The sequence below is a fragment of the Rhinatrema bivittatum genome, chromosome 1, assembly GCF_901001135.1.
Source record: "Rhinatrema bivittatum chromosome 1, aRhiBiv1.1, whole genome shotgun sequence".
NCBI classification, from domain to species: Eukaryota; Metazoa; Chordata; class Amphibia; order Gymnophiona; family Rhinatrematidae; genus Rhinatrema; species Rhinatrema bivittatum.
In genome coordinates, this window is record NC_042615.1 from 160,818,465 (window position 1) to 160,837,886 (window position 19,422).

The 19,422-nt window shown below is 42.2% G+C and overlaps 1 protein-coding gene across 1 annotated transcript in view; it reads right to left on the minus strand.

The window, feature by feature from the left end:
* LIAS (lipoic acid synthetase) overlaps nucleotides 1–19,422 on the minus strand; it is a 74,916-nt gene that overhangs the window by 20,537 nt on the left and 34,957 nt on the right. Inside the window, exons 5-8 of the mRNA XM_029589290.1 lie at nucleotides 18,467–18,623; nucleotides 12,642–12,699; nucleotides 8,694–8,822; nucleotides 7,174–7,319 (exon numbers count right to left, since the gene is read on the minus strand). Of these exons, the coding sequence (XP_029445150.1) occupies nucleotides 7,174–7,319; nucleotides 8,694–8,822; nucleotides 12,642–12,699; nucleotides 18,467–18,623 (490 nt within the window). The remainder of the gene's footprint in view (nucleotides 1–7,173; nucleotides 7,320–8,693; nucleotides 8,823–12,641; nucleotides 12,700–18,466; nucleotides 18,624–19,422) is intronic.

Below are 19,422 nucleotides of genomic sequence, written 5' to 3' on the forward strand. Positions count from 1 at the left end.
TGTGCTTGGCAGCTCACTCTGCTCTGGATAATCTTCCGCAGGGCGCCCTTCACACAACACTGGCGTTTTCTCCTCATATAGACACGATTATTGGTTTATGTATTGGAAACCTTCTGGCACTACTATAAGTTGATTTTCTGGGCCTCTGTCCCTCCTGACGCAGTCCGTGTGGCGAAACATGGTCTGTGTTGGGGGACCGAAACCTTCTTTCAATCACTCACAAATAAAAGGTGGAAACTCTTTAATTTAATGTTTTCCTTGCTTCATTTTCTCGATTAATCTAATATAAGGATCCGTGAACTCTTAGCGCTATATCCTCCTCTTCTTCGCCACACGGTGAAGAACCACCCTAGGGCTGTGTGGCGGTTCGCAACCCGCCACACGGCAAAGATGAAAGATTTGCAGAGCCGCACGGCAAAGCGGAGAAGGAGCCATAGCGCCGCGGTGAACAAGAGGAGCCTTAGGGCCACGCAGCAAAGGAAAGGAGCTGCTCTAGGGCTGCGCGGTGGTTCCCATCCTGCCGCATGGCGAAGAAGAGCAGGAGCCAAAGGGCAACGCAGCAGTTCTTAACCTGCCACACGACGACGAAGAGCAGGAGCCATAGGACCATGCAGCAATTCCCAACCTGCCGTGCGGTGAAGAGTTGCAAGGTCAGGATGAGTTGCAGGACCATGTGCTAGGCAGCCAGAAGGAAGAAACAAGCCACCAGGCAGCTCCCAACCTGCCCCACTGAAGAAGTGGAGGGCCTGGGCTGCTGGGAGAGGCCTTGGTTCTACAGTGTATGTATGAGCAGGAGGTAACCTGTGTGTGGGTGGGTGTCTGAGCATAAGTGGAGTGTATGTGGCTATCTGAGCATATATGTGTGTGTGTGTGTGTGTGAGCAGCAGTGGTGTGTGTGTGTGTGGGTGTCTGAACATGTGAGAGGAGGCGTGTGTGAAAGAGGCAGCGTGTGTGCATGCATGAGATAGAGAGCACTGAGACAGATGCAAGCTCTAGGGATCATGGAATAAGAGGTCTAAATAGTAGCAAGTTCTTTCTGAGCAATAAATTCTTCAGTTAATATCAGGAAAGGTTGAGATATTGAAGCTTTGTATGTGTCTGAGCATGTGTGCATTTGTGAGCAGGTATGTGCCTGAGCATGTATATGTGAGAAAGAGAGGGATCTTTGTGTGTGTATGTAAGAGGGACCGTGAGAGTATGAACATGTATATGTAGGAGGGAGCATCTGTGAACATGTGGGTGAGTGAGAATGTGTGTGAGAGAGAGAGGAAGCATGTGCATATATATGTAAGAGGGAACATGGGCATGGTATGAGGGCGAGAGCATAGGTATGTATAGATATATATCTATGAAACAGAGAGAGAGGAGAAAGTTTATGCAACTCTCATTAATCCACAACAATCTAAGTGACTAGAAATCAAAAATTTCCAGGTATAGAAAGTATGAATTATTTTATCTTTATTAGTTTTAATTTTTGAATGCCGTTTGATGTGTTTGCTGTTTTGAAATATTTTATTGGGGTTTGAGAAATGTAAAACAAATTGAGTTTTTAATTATTGGATCTTCCATTCACCAGCTGTTTTGAAATATTCTTTTTATTAGTATGTTTATACTATTATAATGAATGTATTTATTAAATTTCTTGATTTTAAGACTTAATGATTGGTGATTTCCCTAATGTTATATGGTTCCAAGTGGGGTTTTTTTTATAGGATTTTCTGGTTGGCACCAAAGAACTGCATGCAAATACTTTTTTTTTAATCAGAAAACTGTCCTTTGAATATTCTTTTTCATGCAAAATCTATTATAAATACAACATTTTTATATACGTGGAGAGAGCAGGAGGCGGGGGTGCAAGGGTATAAGATTTGCTTAGGGCATCTAATACTCTTGCATCAGCAATGGGTTCCAGGGGAGGGAGTGACGACTCGGAGGGTAGAGGGTGACAGTTTTTAAAGTTTAGTTTGCTGGAAGGAGCTGGGTTTATTTTGGCAGGCCCGAGACAGAGAATGAATGAAGTGTGATGGGGGGGCAGCGCAATAATTGTTCGCACAGGCCAGCAAAAAAACTAGCACCGGTCCTGTTAGAATCTGCCTTTTTACTTTTTGTAATTTTGATTTGCAAATATCTTGTTTAAGAAGTAATTTCTAATCCTTTTCTTAATTTTATTAATTGCCATCTTATTTTCCTGCTGTAGGGCATAAGTCACTTACCATAAAAGGATGTTCACAGCTGAACCTAACCTTGAAGACCTGAACACCACAAATGGAGAAATTACTTACCTGATAATTTCATTTTCCTTAGTGTAGACAGATGGTCTCAGGACCAATGGGTATAGTGCTCTTCTGCTAGCAGATGGGAGACTAAGAGTCAGATTTCAAAGCTGACGTCACTCTACATTTATTTATTTTTATTTATTTAATAATTTTTGTATACCGGCATTCATGTCAAAACATATCATGTCGGTTCACATCATAAATCAAATGCTGATTAACACATTTGCATTTAAAATAAAGAGAAAAACATCTAAAACATATTAATTTAAAATAAAAATAAATCTAAGACATATCAATATCATTAAAAGCTAAAATAGAATTAAAACTGCAAATCAAAGTGCATCCTAAAAATAAACAGACTGTACCACTAAAAGTTGTAATAATGGAAATAAATATAGCAGAGTCAATCCTTGTTGTTAAAAGCTAGATTAAAAAGCCAGGTTTTGACTCCGTTTTTAAAAGTTCCAAGGTTAGTTTCCATCCTCAAATACGGTGGTAAACTGTTCCATAAGTTGGGTCCGGCAATGGATAATGCTCTCTCTCGTACGGTATTCATATGTGCAGATTTTATTGTCGGAATTGGTAGTAGCTTTGTATTAGCGGATCTGGTTACTCGTGCTGGTACATGAAAATGTAGCGCTGCATTTAGCCAGACAACCTTCTCGTTGTAAAGGGATTTATGTATTAATGCAGGAAGCTTAGCTCTTCAGTATTCTCCTCGAAAAGCCATTGTGGATATACGTTTGTTTACTAACTTGATTAATTTGGATGAACTCGAATAACTTGATTAAACTTGAACTGGTTCAACTGATTTTCAAACTGGAGACCGCCGGTGTACTCAATTGATCAACGCCGACACCAGACGAGACAGTGGGTGTCTTATGCTAGGGGTAGGCCATGGCTTACCCGTATTACTTTAATCTCGAGATTTGTTATACGAGGTTCTCGTTTTCTGGGGCAGCCGTGGGCAGGATGCTGAGTCCATCTGTCTACACTAAGGAAAACGAAATTATCAAGTAAGTAATTTCTCCATTTCCTAGCATATAGCCAGATGGACTCAGGACCAATGGTATATACAAAAGCTACTCCCGCACAGGGTGGGAGGCTGCCCGTGGTCCACTTAGTACTGCCCTTGCAAATGCTGTGTCTTCCCTGGCCTGAACATCCAGGCGGTAAAACCTGGAGAAGGTGTGTATGGAGGACCACGTCGCCGCCCGACAGATCTCGGCAGGAGACAGCAGCTTGGTTTCCGCCCAGGAGACAGCCTGGGCCCTTGTAGAATGAGACCTAATCTGTAGAGGTGAGGGCTTTCCTGCCTCAATGTAGGCTGCCTTGATTACTTCTTTGATCCAGCGGGCTATGGTTGCCCGTGATGCCGCTTCCTCTTGCTTCTTCTTGCTGTGAAGAACGAATAGGTGATCCGTTTTGCGCACAGGTTCCGATCTTTCCAGGTATCGGACTAGGAGTCTGCCAACATTCAGATGGCGAAGAAGGCGGGAGACCTCAGAGTCCTTATGCTCATCTGGTGATGGTAGCAAGATGGTTTGGTTCATGTGAAACTGGGAAACCCCTTTCGGTAAAAAAGAGTGCACAGTGCACAGTTGAATGGTTCCAGGTGTGAACCTAAGGAATGGTTCCCGACACGATAGTGCCTTAAGTTCAGAGATGCGACGAGCTGAACAGATTGCCACCAAGAATGCCGTTTTTAATGTTAGGAGGCGTAGTGACAGACCGCGTGTTGGTCTGAAAGACTCCCCCACTAGGAAGTCTGCACATCTAGCATGGCTCTCTGCTTCAACGGCATGGGAGAAGACGGATACTTCACGTGTATCCAGCATAGCTCCCTGCTTCAACGGCAGGGGAGAAGAAAAACAACCAATAAGGGCTGTATAACATAGGCTGGGTAAAACAAATAAGCATGGGTGTAGCTTGCTTATTGCGGCGGCTACTACCCCTAACTAATCAAGCTAGATATTTCACTTGGATGCAGCTCCATCACTGCTCTCTACATTAAAGCTGGGGGTGGAAGGGAAATAGAACCAAGAGCTAAGAGAAACAGATAGTATGAGAAAAAATGTGTGAAGCTTGCTGGGCAGACTGGATGGGCCATTTGGTCTTCTTCTGCCGTCATTTCTATGTTTCTAATACAATATTGAGATTCCATAGGGGCACCGGCCACTTTAGGGGTGGTCAGAGATGTTTAACACCTTTCAGGAAGCGGGACACATCTGGATGATTTGATACTCTGATGCCTTCCACTTTGGCTCTAAAGCAGGCCAACGTGGCGACTTGGACTTTGAGGGAGTTGAGAGACAACCCCTTCTTCATCCCGTCCTGTAGGAACTCCAGGATTATGGGAATTTTGGCTGTCCACGGGTGGGTCCTGCGGTCTTCACACCAGTCTTCGAATACTCTCCAGATCCGTATGTAAGATACGGATGTGGAAAACTTGCGTGCTTGGAGCAAGGTGTCAATGACAGACTTTGAGTAACCACGGTTCTTCAGGCTAGCCCTCTCAAGGGCCATACCGTAAGAGAGAATAGAGACGGATCTTCGTGGAAAATCGGGCCCTGGTGAAGGTCCCTGTGTGGAGGTAGGCACAGAGGTTTGCCCGCAAGTAGTCTTCACATGCTTGTGTACCATGGTCGTCTTGGCCAGTCCAAGGAGACTAGCAGAACTAGTCCCCTGTGGTGCTCTTTCTTGCAGATGACCCTGCCCAGTAGTGGCCATAGAGGGAAGGCGTACATTAGGTCTTCCTCTGGCCATTTCTGGACGAGGGTGTTGATTCCCTGGGATTGTGGTTCTCGTCTGTGGCTGAAGAACTTGGGCATTGAAATGGGTTGCTAGTAGATCCATAGCTGGGAGGCCCCAGCGATTTACTATCAACTGGAAGGCTGTGGTGGACAGCATCCATTCCCCCGGGTCTAGGCTCTCTCTGTTGAGGTGGTCTGCTGAGATGTCTTTTCCTACAATGTGGGAGGCCAAAATCCCTTGCAGGTATATCTCCGCCCATGCCATGAGGGGGTCTATTTCCAGAGACACCTGCTGGCTCTTAGTTCCTCCCTGGCAGTTGATGTAAGCGACTGTTATCGCTTTGTCCGACATTATTTATTTATTTATTTATTTATTTATTTATTTATTTAAAGCTTTTCTCTACCGGCATTCATGATACAATCATATCATGCCGGTTTACAGATAACAGGGGGTGCAATAACTTTGTGCATTTAACACGTGCAACGGAAACAAAAGTTACAATATAACAGGGTAGTTGAACCGGAGGAGGAAGGAGACAGGAGAAGAATCTTTACAGAAATAACTTATTTACATTATGCAGTAAGGTCTCTCAATGGATATTAGACTCGGGAAGAGGCTTGTTTGTGGATATTTGTGGACATTACCCTGACTGACTCGCCCCGGAGCCTGTGGGCGAATTGCAGACACGCTAGTCTGACTGCTCGAGCTTCTAGGCTATTTATGTGCCATTCTGCCTCTTTCTTGTTCCATTGTCCCTGGGCCGTCAGCTCATGACAGTGTGCTCCCCACCCTCGCAGGCTCGCATCCGTGGTGAGCAAGATCCAGTTCGGTGGGGATAGGCTTATTCCTCTGCTTAGGTGATCTTCCTGTATCCACCATTGGAGCTGATCCCGAACCTCTGCTGGTAGTTGGAGGTGAATTGAGTAGTTCTGGGACAGTGGATCTGAGAGACAGTTAGGAGGAGGACCAAAGGAGCAGCTAGCTGACAGAGGAAGAAAACCTAAGGAGTGGTAGAAATGATATAAAGTTAGGATTGGGGGAAGCATGGAGGACCCAAGGATGCCAGTAGCAACTTGAGGTAGAAAGACTGAGAAATAGTGGCATGAGGTGGATGGAAAGAGGACCTAAAAACTGGCATGAAGCAGGGGAGACAAGGGCAGGGATTAGCCAAAAAGCAGAGGCTAAAGGATGGGGGCAGGCAAAGGAGTGGTGGCTGAATAATGATGAGTCAGAAAAGGCTGAAGGTAAACAGCAGTAAAAGGGGTTCAAAAGAAGTGGCAATAGTAGTGCAGCTTCTGGAGATAAGGTTAAGGATAAGTGGTTAAACTGCATGGTGCTAAAGTGACTGAATCTAATCTGACACTACAATGAGCCTATGTAAACCTGTGCCAAATTGGAAGTAGGACAACAGAGAGAGCATGGGGATTATATCTTCAGAAGCTATCCCTTTCCATTAGCTCTTCCAGTTGTCAGAAATAAGAGGTCCTAGTGGCCAGATCAGCAGCCTAAAAGCAGGGAGGGAAACCACTTTCTTAACAGCATTCGAGGACTGAGTTCAACTTCTAGCAAAAACTGCAAAGTTAACTTTCATTTTAAAAAAACTGCCCAACAAAAAACAAACAAAACAAAACAGAACGCTGCTTGCAACTTCTACAAAAGTAAGGAGCACAATACATGAAGTAAGTATTTTCGGACTGCACTTCTATTTTAATACCAATCCAAACCATACAGAGGCTAAACTATGGTTGACCGAACAAACTGATCCAGTTCTGGCTTTGCCCTCTACATGCAGGGATTTGTAGTTCTGATTGTCCTATTGATTTTACTAAGAAAAACAGAACCACATGTGCTTGCATATAAGGGGACAAAACCAGGACTAGATCAGCCTGTTTGGTCGACCTGGGGTCAGCTGGCAACCCTACTCTGTTTCCATTCAGGGGTTCAGGTACATTTAAAGTTTTAAAAATTCCCATGTGGACATATTTGTAAATGTTATGTTTATAGGACGCAATAATCATTTTTAAAGAAAGCACATTTTTGAACAGCATTTATTTCTAGCTTCTTTTGGAAGCTAAAAACTTCAAAAGTGAAATTACCTGAAGCCCCAACTCCAACATATGGTTTTTGTTGGCAGCTGACTGACCTGTCATGGTTGCGTACACTTGGTCATCCGTCTCTCCTAAGCCCAGCATTAGGGAGGTCTTGGAAATTACATCAGGCTGCACGTTCTTCGCGTGCTTCAACACACGCAATGACTGGTCAAAACTGGCTCGAGGATCTCGGACGTGCCTGCCACAAGCATGACAATGTTTAGGAAAGGTTAACATGCTGTGTCCTAAGAACTGCACTGGACCTCGAGAAGAGTGGAGGTTTTGCAGGCTGGGATTCTTTTTATAGGAGCAACATCATTTTCCAAAGATAATGAACATGAGTTTGAGACCACATCTGAAAAAGCAACCTGTGTGGTCCCAAAAACTCACACTCATCCTCTTTGTATAATAAAAGGTATCACGACATGCAATGTGGCCTGTACAGGATATGGCATCTCTTTTCTACAGACCTGAGGAACTATGGAGAGATTACTTTAAACATACCAGGAGACTGCTGCTGAAAACTCTGCACAACAAATATGTAAGTGTGTGAAGAGAAGAGGCCAAGAGTATTCTGGGAGTTTCACTGGCTATCATACTATTACAGTGGTCCGTGAATATAAAAACAAGTGCTAACAATAACTGACAAAAGAATATTCTGGTATCTTATTGGTTTATGGAATTCAAAGCATTAAAAAATGAATTAATGAGGTGCTGTGTCAAGTCCACCAAACTACATACAAATAAAAGTCAGCAAACCAGGTTAGGCGACTCTTTTAGTGGACTGATTTAACAATTGGGACTGGTTTTTGAAAGTCAACTTCTCTTAATTGGGTCCGTGCCAAATGAGCAAAGGAAGGTCAGAATAGATCAGTAAATTGTTGGCTGGACTGTAACAGTAATATTGGTTACAAAGATCATGAACACTTTTACTGAAAGAATGGGGACTATATATGGTGAGCCTGGAGTATATAAGTTTGGGGGCACTTTCGGTTATTGGATTTACTAAGAATTAGAGCCCTATTTACTAAGCATTTTTCCCATAGACACAAAATGGGAGAAAACAGTTAGTAGATAGACCCTTTGGACACCAATGGAGTCAGCAATATATTAGGTCCATTCAATAAAATAGGCACTGCATACAACTTGTTTTCTGATCTTAATTTCCAAGGCATTGAAAATAAACCCACATCACCGGTAAATAGGGTAACATCAATTAACTTACTGCACTGCCAGTTTCATGCAAACAGCTATGTCAAAAGAAATATAAATTAAATGGCTACAATCATATTTTCCTCTATCGATGTTTTACTAGAGACTCAAGGTGTACTGAAAGAGAGAATAAAGGAATAATGTTCTCTTTCTAGAGAACACAAAAAAAACATGCATGAAAAAATACTCTGGTGGGTTTCCGCAGGGATCCTCACAAAGCTGCTCAAGCTTTATTCTGAAATGTATGGAGATATAGTGAGGCAGAATAAAACAGCATACCTGATTGTCTGAGAAAAGATGAACATAATCAAACCCCGATCCTATGTTTCCTACACTCTAGCATTCAATGTATTGTGATCACCTCTGTAATTCCCGGACAGTTTCCACATTATGGGCATACACGTCTAATCCAGACCGTGCCACGATTTCTACAGCTTTCAGATCACCTTGGAAATCGGGGGTAAGACATTCCACTAAAATTTTAGGATTCCTGAAAAAGAAATACAAAAATGAGGAACTTCCAAGTTGCCTTACTACCACATTTTAAGCTAGTAACACAGTAGACAACAGCACAAAAAGACAATTGGTCCATCCAATCTGCCCAGCAACTTTATCTTATTATTTATTTTTTAGAATAATAACTGTCGCGGCGTGCAAGTTACTCCAGTTAACACAGGTTACCCCCTTTACTTCCCTTCCATTTTTTAGCCACTAGGGATCCTCTGTGTTTATCCCATGCCCTTTTGAATTCCATTACCATCCTTGTCTTCACTATCTTTTCTGGGAAGGGATTCCATGCATCCCCATTCTTTCTGTTAAGTAGCATTTCCTGACGCTGTTCCTGAATCTATCCTCTCGGAGTTCCATATCATGACCCCTAGTCCTACAGCTTTCTTTCCATATCTTTCAAAAATTTAAAAATCTCTATCATATCCCCCTGTCTCTACTCTCCTCCAGGGTATATATACAGATTATGCTAGACAACCAGAGAATTTTCTTGTGTTTCTTCTTCAGCTGAAGACATGGCCACCAGACCCATTAATGAAGGAAAAGCACTTCCCAGCCTTTTCCCTTTTTCTCTGGTCACTCTAGGCATTTTTGTAGTCATCAAGTTGAAGTTGATAGTGAATCTTAGAGATATTGTCTCATCCAATCAAAGAGGGAATGGGAGGATGCATAAAATATGAGAAAAGATTAGGCCCAGCTGGAGCTCCTCTCCCTTGCGACTTCCTAGCTTCGTGACATCACCAGAAGTCTCGGACTTACATTTTAATATGTAATATTGGGTCTTTCTTCTGGCCACTCCACAGTGGGGAGAAGCTGGGATCGAATTGGGAACTTAGAGGGGGATTGACTATCTTCAGTTGAGTAAGCTGATTAGTTGGAGAAAATGGGAAGAGAAAGAGATAAAGTATTAAATGTGTGCTTCTAAGGAATTAGAAGAATTTACTATAAAAGTGAGATCACAAGTTTGTTAGTCTATCTGCTGTTCCATTGCTTATTGACTATTTGATTGCTGACCTGAGAGATGTGGGTGTTCCTCAGTCATTGAATTAACTATCATTGAAAGAGGTTGGAAATCACTCTGCTTCTCAGTGTATTTTTTGGCTGAGAAGATTGTGATAATTACTAGTGCTGTTTACAAGGACGATGAGGGGCTTGTACTGTGACTATCGCAAAAGGGCCTTAGAACTATTGTTCTCCTCCACTGGGAGCCTTAGAACTCAGATTAGTAAATGCTATCTGTGGAGTGGGTGAGAGAAGTGTGTATAGGAGAAGTCTGTCATCAACCAACTCTTATTACCTATGTGCCCTTGGGTGCCAGCTAAATAATCCGTCCTGCCCAGGGGTTACATTCAGATTGTCAGACATTTTCACCCTGAGATCTTTCTCTCGGTCCATGCACATCAGTCTTTTGTCCCCTAATCACAAACAGCTCTTTTGGATATCTGCACCCCATATCCTCGACTCAACTTCTTGGCACTGAATCCCAGCTGCAAAGTTTTCACCCATTCTTCAAGCTCTCTTAGATTGCTTCTCATTCTCTCTATTCCTTCAGGTGTGTCCACTCTGTTACAGATCCTAGTGTCATCCATAAAAAGACATTTTTCCTTTTAACCTTTCCACAATATCACACACAAAAACAGTAAATAGGACCAATCCCAGAACCAATCCCTGAGGTACTCTACTTAAAACTAGTCATCATCTGTCAGTCAACCAATTTATAATCCATTCCACCACCTTGGGACCTATTCCCCAGCTTTTCATTTTGGTCATGAGCATGCTGGACAGTATCAAAAGTTTTGCAGAAATCCAGATAAATCACAAGTGCTCATCCTTGATCTAATCCTCTAGTCACCCAAGCAAAAATATCAATCAGATTACCCTGACACAATCTTCCTCCGGTAAAACCATGTTGCCTCAAGTCCAGCAATCCACCAGAGTGTAGATAGTTCACTATCCTTTCTTTTAGCTGTCTCCATTCATTTTCCCATCACTGAGGTAATGCTAACTGGCCTGTAGTTTCCAGCTCCCTCTCTACTACCATTTTTGTGAAGCAGAACCACAACCGCCCTTCTCTAATTTTGTGACACCACTCCCATTACCAAGGATCTATTGAACAGGTTTTTCAGCAGGCCTGCCAGCATCTCTCTGAACTCTCTTAGTATCCTGGGACGTATCTCATCAGGCCCTATGGCCTTGTCCATTTTCAGATCTGCTAGTCCCACCCAAACATTCTCTTCTGGAAATGAAGATGCATCCACCCTATTCCCATCTGTACTCTTGCCAATCACTAAAAAGGTCTTCTTTAATGAACGTGGAACTGAAGTATTTAAAATTTCTGCTTTTTCTTATTTTTCTCCACAAAATAATCCTCGTCTCCTTCAATCTTAGAATACTACCTCTCGTTTTCCTCCTCTCTCAGATATATCAAAGGTCAATTATCAGGGCTAAATGTAGGGGATGCATGAAATTATTCAGTGACGTCACTGTTGCAGTACTACTGGAATCAATTTTTGAATATCACATTAAAAAAAAAACCAAACCACTTTAAACAGGGTTGAGTAAATTTTAATACAGACACTATTTACAAATCACAACCTTCTCTGATGAGTGATTCCAGTGTTCCTTTATAGTAACAGTCACAGAATAATGAAAGGTGGTGGCCCTCCTTCAGGCTGGATTTTAGCTACACTGTCCTCAAGATGCTGCAATTGATTCTCCTTCGGTTTTTATACAACTCCGTACAAACATAAAATGTCTGTCTTCAGCTGCAGGTTAGCTTTCACTTTGGAAATGTGGTTAACTTTGTATGGCAAGGACAATTTTCAGAGGAATTTGGCCGGGCAACTAAGCAGTAATCTGGGATGAAAAATGTCCTCCCTTTAGCAGCCAGAGGTACATATGCTGTTTTACCATGTGCACACCTTTTCAGTGCAACAAAATGTAGCAGAGGAGGTAAAGCGCATGCCGGGATTTAATTTTGAAATCCCCATGCATACTTTGCATCTATAAAGCAGGTGCAAAGTTCCAGCCAGCCCCAAATTTTGAAAAGAAAACTCTGCAAAGATCTTCTCTTTCAAAATTAGTTTACCCTGCAGCGCTTTAAAATTGTCTCTATAACTAATTGCTGGTGGAGAAGTAATAGCTAGGTAACATACTACAGCTCCTTTGTGTGTGTGCATTTTCATGTAGAATCATAACATTTGAGGGCCTCTCTACTTCCAATACAGGGCAGAACATGGAACACTAAGATGAGAAGCCAAGATTTGCAGAAGAGTACTCACTGCTTGTTTCTGCACATTTCCTCTTAGTAGAATTTTAACACTCCCGAATCCTTAGAGGATATGGAGATTTGTCTATTGCTAGGACAGTGATGGTGAGTCCTAATGAGCTCGGGCCCCATATGTGCCTGAAATGCAGCCTTACCAGAATGATGGGTGCCAACATCAATAGGTCTCCATTTAATTTCTGGTGGGAACTAAACCTGAGTGCAGCCGAATTGGCCATGAGCATGATTTTGGGTACTTGTGTCTCAGATTTATCATCAGCCCACTCTGGTTTAGCAAATCAATTATGCTCATCCTATATTTGTTTATGTTTATGAATATAAATGCTGCTTTATTTAGTGCTAATGTAAATAAAGAAATTTGGTTACATGTATCTTATAAGAAGCTGTTAATATCTATACTGAAGAAACTGCCCAGTGCTTAGCATTTCAGAGAACTGGGAGTTAACCACACTTCTGGGAAACAGACCTGCTCCTCAGTGTCTACATTCCAATGACAAGGAAAGAGCAAAAAAGTACCTTTCCTTTAGGAGGGACACCGTCTTAGCAAAATGTTCTGCTCCACCATCAGGAATATCTAAGGACAGAAAGAGAAAGAAGAAAAATCAACAACCTGAATATTTTTCTTCAAGCCTATAGTGCTGACTGGCAGAGCCAGTATATTACAGGAACTTAATTAGTTCTAGCTTAAATTCTTTCCCTTTATCACTCTTTAAGGTTTTATGTTTCATACATGAAGCTCTTAATCAAATAAATCCTGTCTACCTAGGTGACCATGTGAAATGCTATGTCAAATCTTACTGTTTAAAAGAATATTTCCAACTCACACTGAAAGTTACCCAAGCTGGAATGCTGAGGAAGTATGGTCAGTGCTTCATACACTCAGGGGCCAATGCAATAAAGTTGCATAGAAAGCGGGCACTGAACAGTCAGCACCCGCTCTCTTAACGGGCGCCATGCAATATTAAAATTAGGCGGTCACGTTCATCAGCGTTGGTTTTCCTTACTGGCAGACAGCTAGGCATCGGTTTTCATGACCGTGTACGGCAGTAAGGAAAACATGCCGAGGTTATCGGCGTCGGTTTTCCTTACTGGTGGACAGCCACAAAAACTGACGCCAATAAACCCAGCGTTACTTTTTGTGACTACCGTTCGCCGCTAAGGAAAACCGACGCCGATAAACTCGGCATCTGTTTTCATGATGGGTCCAACTGTCAAATTTTTTTTTTACTTTTATTTCTTTTATTTTTCATCCTACTTAATATCACAACGATATTGGGCGCTAATCAATCACGGAATGCAATAAGGGGATTAGTGCATATTCAACGCGCTTCCAACGCGGAGTGAATCTAATAGCGATCATTACGTTTAAATGCATGTGAATGAGGCTATTAGGCATTCACTCCTGATGCAACTTTCAAATTTTTGATCGCCCACACCACTTCAGCTCCCGTAATTTCTTTATCCAATGCCTCTTTATTTGTTACTGATAGATGTGGCAGAGGAATATCCTTTAGATATGTGGTAGTCTCCTCTACTCTAATTTTAGAATCTGCACTGTAAAGTTCCGTATAAAATTGTAAGAATCTTTGTCGAATGTCCGCGTTAGTGATTAACATGAGGCCTTGGTGATCTTTAAGTTTGACTATATTATTTTGGGCTATCTGGGTTTTTAGTTTACGAGCTAATTGTTTACCAGCCTTATTCCCTCCTTCATAATATACTTGTTTGCACAGTTCTAATTTATGGGCAATGAAGGCTGCATCCAATTCTCCTAGTCGTAGCCTGAGTTTGTCTATTTGAGCCAATATTTTACGGGATCCTGTTTTTTGATGTGAGTCCCCCAGCTGCTGTAATTGTATCAGGATATGGACCCTTTCAGCAGTTCTCTGTTTTTTCAAATGCGTACCTCTAGCTATCAATTTGCCACGAATTGCTGCTTTTAGACAGTCCCAAAGGACCACTGGGGAAGTATCGACTATATCATTAAATTGTAAATAGTCTTGTATGTCTGTTTTTAGCTGTGTATTGAAGTCTGGATCCTCGATCAGACTGTCGTTAAGACACCAGTACTGTCTCCCTCTATCGTATTGTAGAATAGTTAGGGTCATTCGAATAGGTGCATGGTCAGGCCATGTGATCGGCTCTATCGTGGTTTGAGAGACCATATTGATACAGCCCCTGTCTTCCAAAAATAGATCTAATCTGGAATGTGACTCATGTGCTCTGGAAAAGAACATCTAGCTTTTGGACTTCGGAAATCTGTTCCTCCAGGTATCTATCAAGTTAAATCTGGAAAATACACGCTTTGAGTTTTTTACGGTCCTTCCCAATGGCCTGATTGTGACCGGGTGAGTTATCTAAGTATGGGTTGATAGTGAGGTTGAAATCTCCTCCTAGTATTAGGTGACCCTCAGCATGGCCATGTATAATATGAGATAATCTGTCAAAAAATAATCCCTGATTAGAATTTGGGGCATAAACATTTATGAATGTATATTTCACTCCCCCGATTAAAATAACTAGCAGGAGATAGCGGCCTTCGGGATCTGAATATAAAGACACTTGATCAAAAATGATGTCCTTTTTTATCAGTATGCCTACTCCCGATATTTGTGGGTTTTAGAGTTGGCCGCCCAAAATTGCGATGGATATATATTGTGTTTTAATAGACCTTCATGATGCAGTTTAAGATGCGTCTCCTGAACAAAAGCCACATCTATGTGATGCTGCTGCAGGTCTGTAAAGAGTCAGTGGCGTTTGAGAGGAGAGTTCAACCTCTTTACGTTAAGGGAGAAAAAATTGATGTGTGTCATCTTTATGTACTATATACTGAAAAAGCATAGGAAATCCCCTGTAAATCCTGGTGTAATAATGTGGACTTGACCCTTCGTAATGAGATTGACAGTCTCGCGTTGGGACATAATGTAAGAGAAACCCAGATAGAATCACTAGCCAACAACCCATACAGTAATATAAAATACACATTCCCTGCAAGTTCCCTCCCACTTTCCCCACCCCTCTCTGTATAACCCCAATAATAGGGTGATACAGGAATGAATATGGAGGATATAATCTACCTCGTATGGAGGGAGCCCCCCCAGCACTTTCTTAAACATAATACTGAAACATCATTTGATATTAAACCTCAGCAACATTTGAACAATTTATGCAACCTATGTGAGTCTTCAGCAACTCTGAAGTGACCAAAGGAAACCATTCAATCGTTTGACCAACAATGTGTTAGCTCACGACAGGAAAGTCTGTGGTCATCCTATGAATGAATACCCTCAGCTCAAGCTGGATCGTGGAGTGGGTTCCCATCCTCTGAATTGGCCTCCATTGGGCACACGCTGCCAGCATGGCAGGGTCTTCTTTCCATTTAAAATCTTTCGGAACGGTTTTTGGCATATGAATCCCGGGTAGCCTGCTTCAGCCATGATGCGGGTGGCTTCTGTCAGAGTTTTAGCCCGATGTGATACCCCTTTAAGAGTAAAGCTTAACCCAAAAGGGAATAGCCAATGGTACCTCACATTGTCCTTGCGGAGGACATCAGTGATGTTTTTTTAACTTCCCGGAGTTTCTGTATGGTAGTTCCCGGCGTTTCCGTATGGTAGCAGGTGAAAGATCTGTGTAAATCATTATGTTGTGACCCTGCCAGGACCACGATGTTTGCTTCCTTGCTATCATAGCTAGTTGATCTTTAATTGCAAAGTCATGGTAACAAGCTATGATATATCGGGGTTTATTATTCAAGCTGGGTCCTAGAGCTCTGTGGGCTCGCTCAATTTTAACAGCCGGAGGATTTTCTAGAGCTGAAGTGGTTGGCATGACTTGCAGGAGCATAACACTGATCTGGCTTACCACCTCCATGCAGTTTTGATGATCCTGCGTCTCGGGTATTCCCCTGAATCGTAAGTTTAGTCGCTGCGATCGATTTTCTAAACCTTTGACTTTGTCTGTGAGCCGTTCTATTTCACTTTGCAGAGACGCATGCGTTTCGCGCATCTGCTTAATTTCTTCACTGTTCACCTTGGCGTGAGTTTCTACGTCGAAGAGCCGCCGGCCATTTTCAGCAAGCTCTTCTTTGATTTCTTCAATTGAGTGCATGATCTCCGTTCTATTGTTTAGAATATCTTGTTTTATATCCGCGAACCAAGATTTCATTTCGGCCCGGGTTGGTAATTCATCATCTTCGGGGCTTAAGTCCTCCATTGTGCTTTCTGGTATCGCGCTTTCAGCCCCCTGCGCCATTTTGGGGAAATCGGACCCGACGCTGCAAACTTGTTTTTGATAAGAATACTTTTTAAAATCCAACGATTTGCGTTTCACTGACATCAGCTTGCTGTTGCCAGAAATGGTAGGAGTATTATTGATCGAATTTGCCAGTGATGTTTGTATGAGCTGAAGATTGCGTGTGGTGCTGGGAGAGCTTCTGAATTAGGCAACCATCCACAGAGGTGACGTCACTTCCTCCCAAGGCCTTGATTTTTAAAGGAGGTTTTCCTCACAATATTTCCAAAAATACTTCCTTTAAGATCTTATCCTGTGATTTGGCCCTTGGTTTCTTATAATTACCAAGGAGAACCTCTTTTCTTTATACCTGCCATCATTGGTGCCATCATGATGGGTCACTTCCAATAACAACCTCTCTTTCCTTAATGAAATGTACCAAACCTTGAGTATCTGAGGCAACTGACCAAATGATTCTTGTCATCTGATTTACAGATTAGCCTATTTCTATTCTCAACCACTGAATCATCTATCACTATTAGTTATCTTTGTGTTCCCTATCTTATTTTGCCCTTTTGTTAGAGGGATAGTTCTTTAGTGTATTTGATAAAGACATATCCTCCAGTGTTCCTGCAACTCCAAGCCTTCCTTGCTATTCACTCCTGACAGAGTGTATTTGCTGAGGTGGGCAATGATATGTCTCATCTTTTCCCTGATACCTCTAGTCATTTCAGTGCTCTAGTGTCCTCAGACTACTCTCCCTCCTACTTCCTTCCCATCACCTAATCTGCCATAGCTGTTGCTCTTTGGTCACATCTATTAACCACTATGGGTGGACAATGTTTCTCAGTGAGGTGATATCAGCCTTTAGCTCCTGGACTGCAGACTATAAGGACTCCATTTATAAACACAGTACATAGATGTAGGTCTTATAGAGCAACTGCTCAAAGAATGCACACATCCAACAAGATATATGGTGGGTGATGCTCTCCATTCTAGTCCCCTGTTCATGGTATATTCCTATGCTGGCTTGACAATATACTTTAGCAGTAGCTGTAAAGCTATCAAATGTTATTACAGTATTCTAAGAGATTTATGTTTTAGATAAAATGCCTGCAAATCAGTTTGACTGCACAAATTTAAAGTCATAGATCTTTAAACTAAGGATTTAATTTTTTGCAACTGAAGGGAAAATTTTCCAGAGAAAATAATGCTGCAAAAACTACTGCAAAATAGCTGTAAGGGTTTAAGGGTAGGGGACTATACCCTCACCTTAAAATCCTCAAGAGGAGTTAGACTGGTCCACTTTAAAAAAACAGAAACCTTCTGACTCAACAGGTGAGCTCTGTTTCTTACAGTTTAAAACAGACTGAGAAGAAACAGGAAGAATGACAGCCTGAAGACAGCGGGAAAGAAAAGCCTAGGAGTCCTGAAGCCCAAGGAGTTGAGGGAACCAGAGGCAATCTGACTACAGGCCCAAACCACAGAGAAGTAAACCTGGCTAAGGAAAGCCGGGAATCCTACCAGAAGAGCCTAACCGGAGAGTTCCTAGGACTGGTAGGAAAAGCTGCTGGCGAAAGTAAACAGATAGCTGGAACTGTTTGCTTTCTTTAAATTTTTGTTTATGAGAGATGGGCTGTCACCTTCCGAGTATAAACAACGTGAACAAAATGCAATAAATCTGTATTTTAAGGTGGAATCAGTTGTCTGGCAAATGATTTTATAAGAAACAATTCTAAGCCTAGAGACAGTAAGAGGGAAAACCTAAAACACTTTAAAAAACTTTTGCCTGAAAGTGATACATTTAAAAATTGTGAATGTGACAGCCCAATTCATGACACTAGTTATGGGGAGTGGGGAAGGAACGAGCTTGAAGCAACACCTGGAACCTGGTGCACAATCTTCTGGAGGATGTTACTGCATGCATGCTGAACTGAGTCATTAATACTGCATTTCCCAAAATTCAGGAGCACTGCTATAGATGGCCTATAATGGAAAACTACTTTACACAGATTTTACATGAAGTGTTAACCAAACACTTTTCTTGTTGGAAGTTAGGAATATTAGCATTTCTACTTTGTTCTGATAGTGATAATGTACAAGATACTAACCATCTCTATCCACAGACGTCAGCACAACATAGTCTAAGCCCCAGTCAGCTATAGCTTTTGATGTGTTATATGGCTCCATGGGATCCAGTGGAGAGGGATTTTTTGATGTTTTTACAGCGCAGAATCTGCACCCTCTGGTGCACGTATCCCCCATCAGCTGAAATAGACATATGGTGTTACTACTGCTTCATATCCAGAACTCTTGAGTCTGTCTTACACGAGAACACAACTTACCTCCTTCAAAATGCTGGAAATGAATGGCATTCTGTGCTGTTCTGCACACAGTTTTCAAGCAGGTGCTGTACACTGACCATGTACCACTGACATTCTGATGCATTACTGTGTTATCAGAGGGATGTGCTTGTTCGTTGAGGCACTGGTGCTCAAATAAGTCCACTTGGATCCTATGATCACAGTACTACTAGCTAATGAGGTGACTTCAAAATCCAAATCAAAAACTGTGGTACTTTTCACAATGTTAATGCTCTGAATGTGTAAGCAACACATGCTGCTGGCTTGCTGTCCTGCTCTGGATGTTTGATTCTCCAGGATGAGTAAATACTGTGGGGCTTCATATTGCAATCCACTTCTGGGAATCCTTAACTTTTTTTTTTTTTATTGTATGTTTAGCCCAGCAGTTCCCGCCTGTTATTTTGACTCAGCACCATAAACCTTCATTGAAACTACTTAAGGTATTTCCCTATTTTATAACTTTTTTCCTTGCCCAGTCATTGTGGTGATAGTCCTTGGCTGTGGGCCCCAGACTATGATTCTCTATGGAACCTGATAGCATACAGCCTAGTTCCAGATGGTAGATGTCACCATCTAACAACAGATGGGACTGCCTCCCACCCCAGGGCTTGCGAGTGCTACTGCTGCTGGGTAGCAAAACCTAGGCCTAGGAATCGAACCTGGGTTTTCCTCAAGGTGGTGAGTAGCATAGCTACTGGACCAAC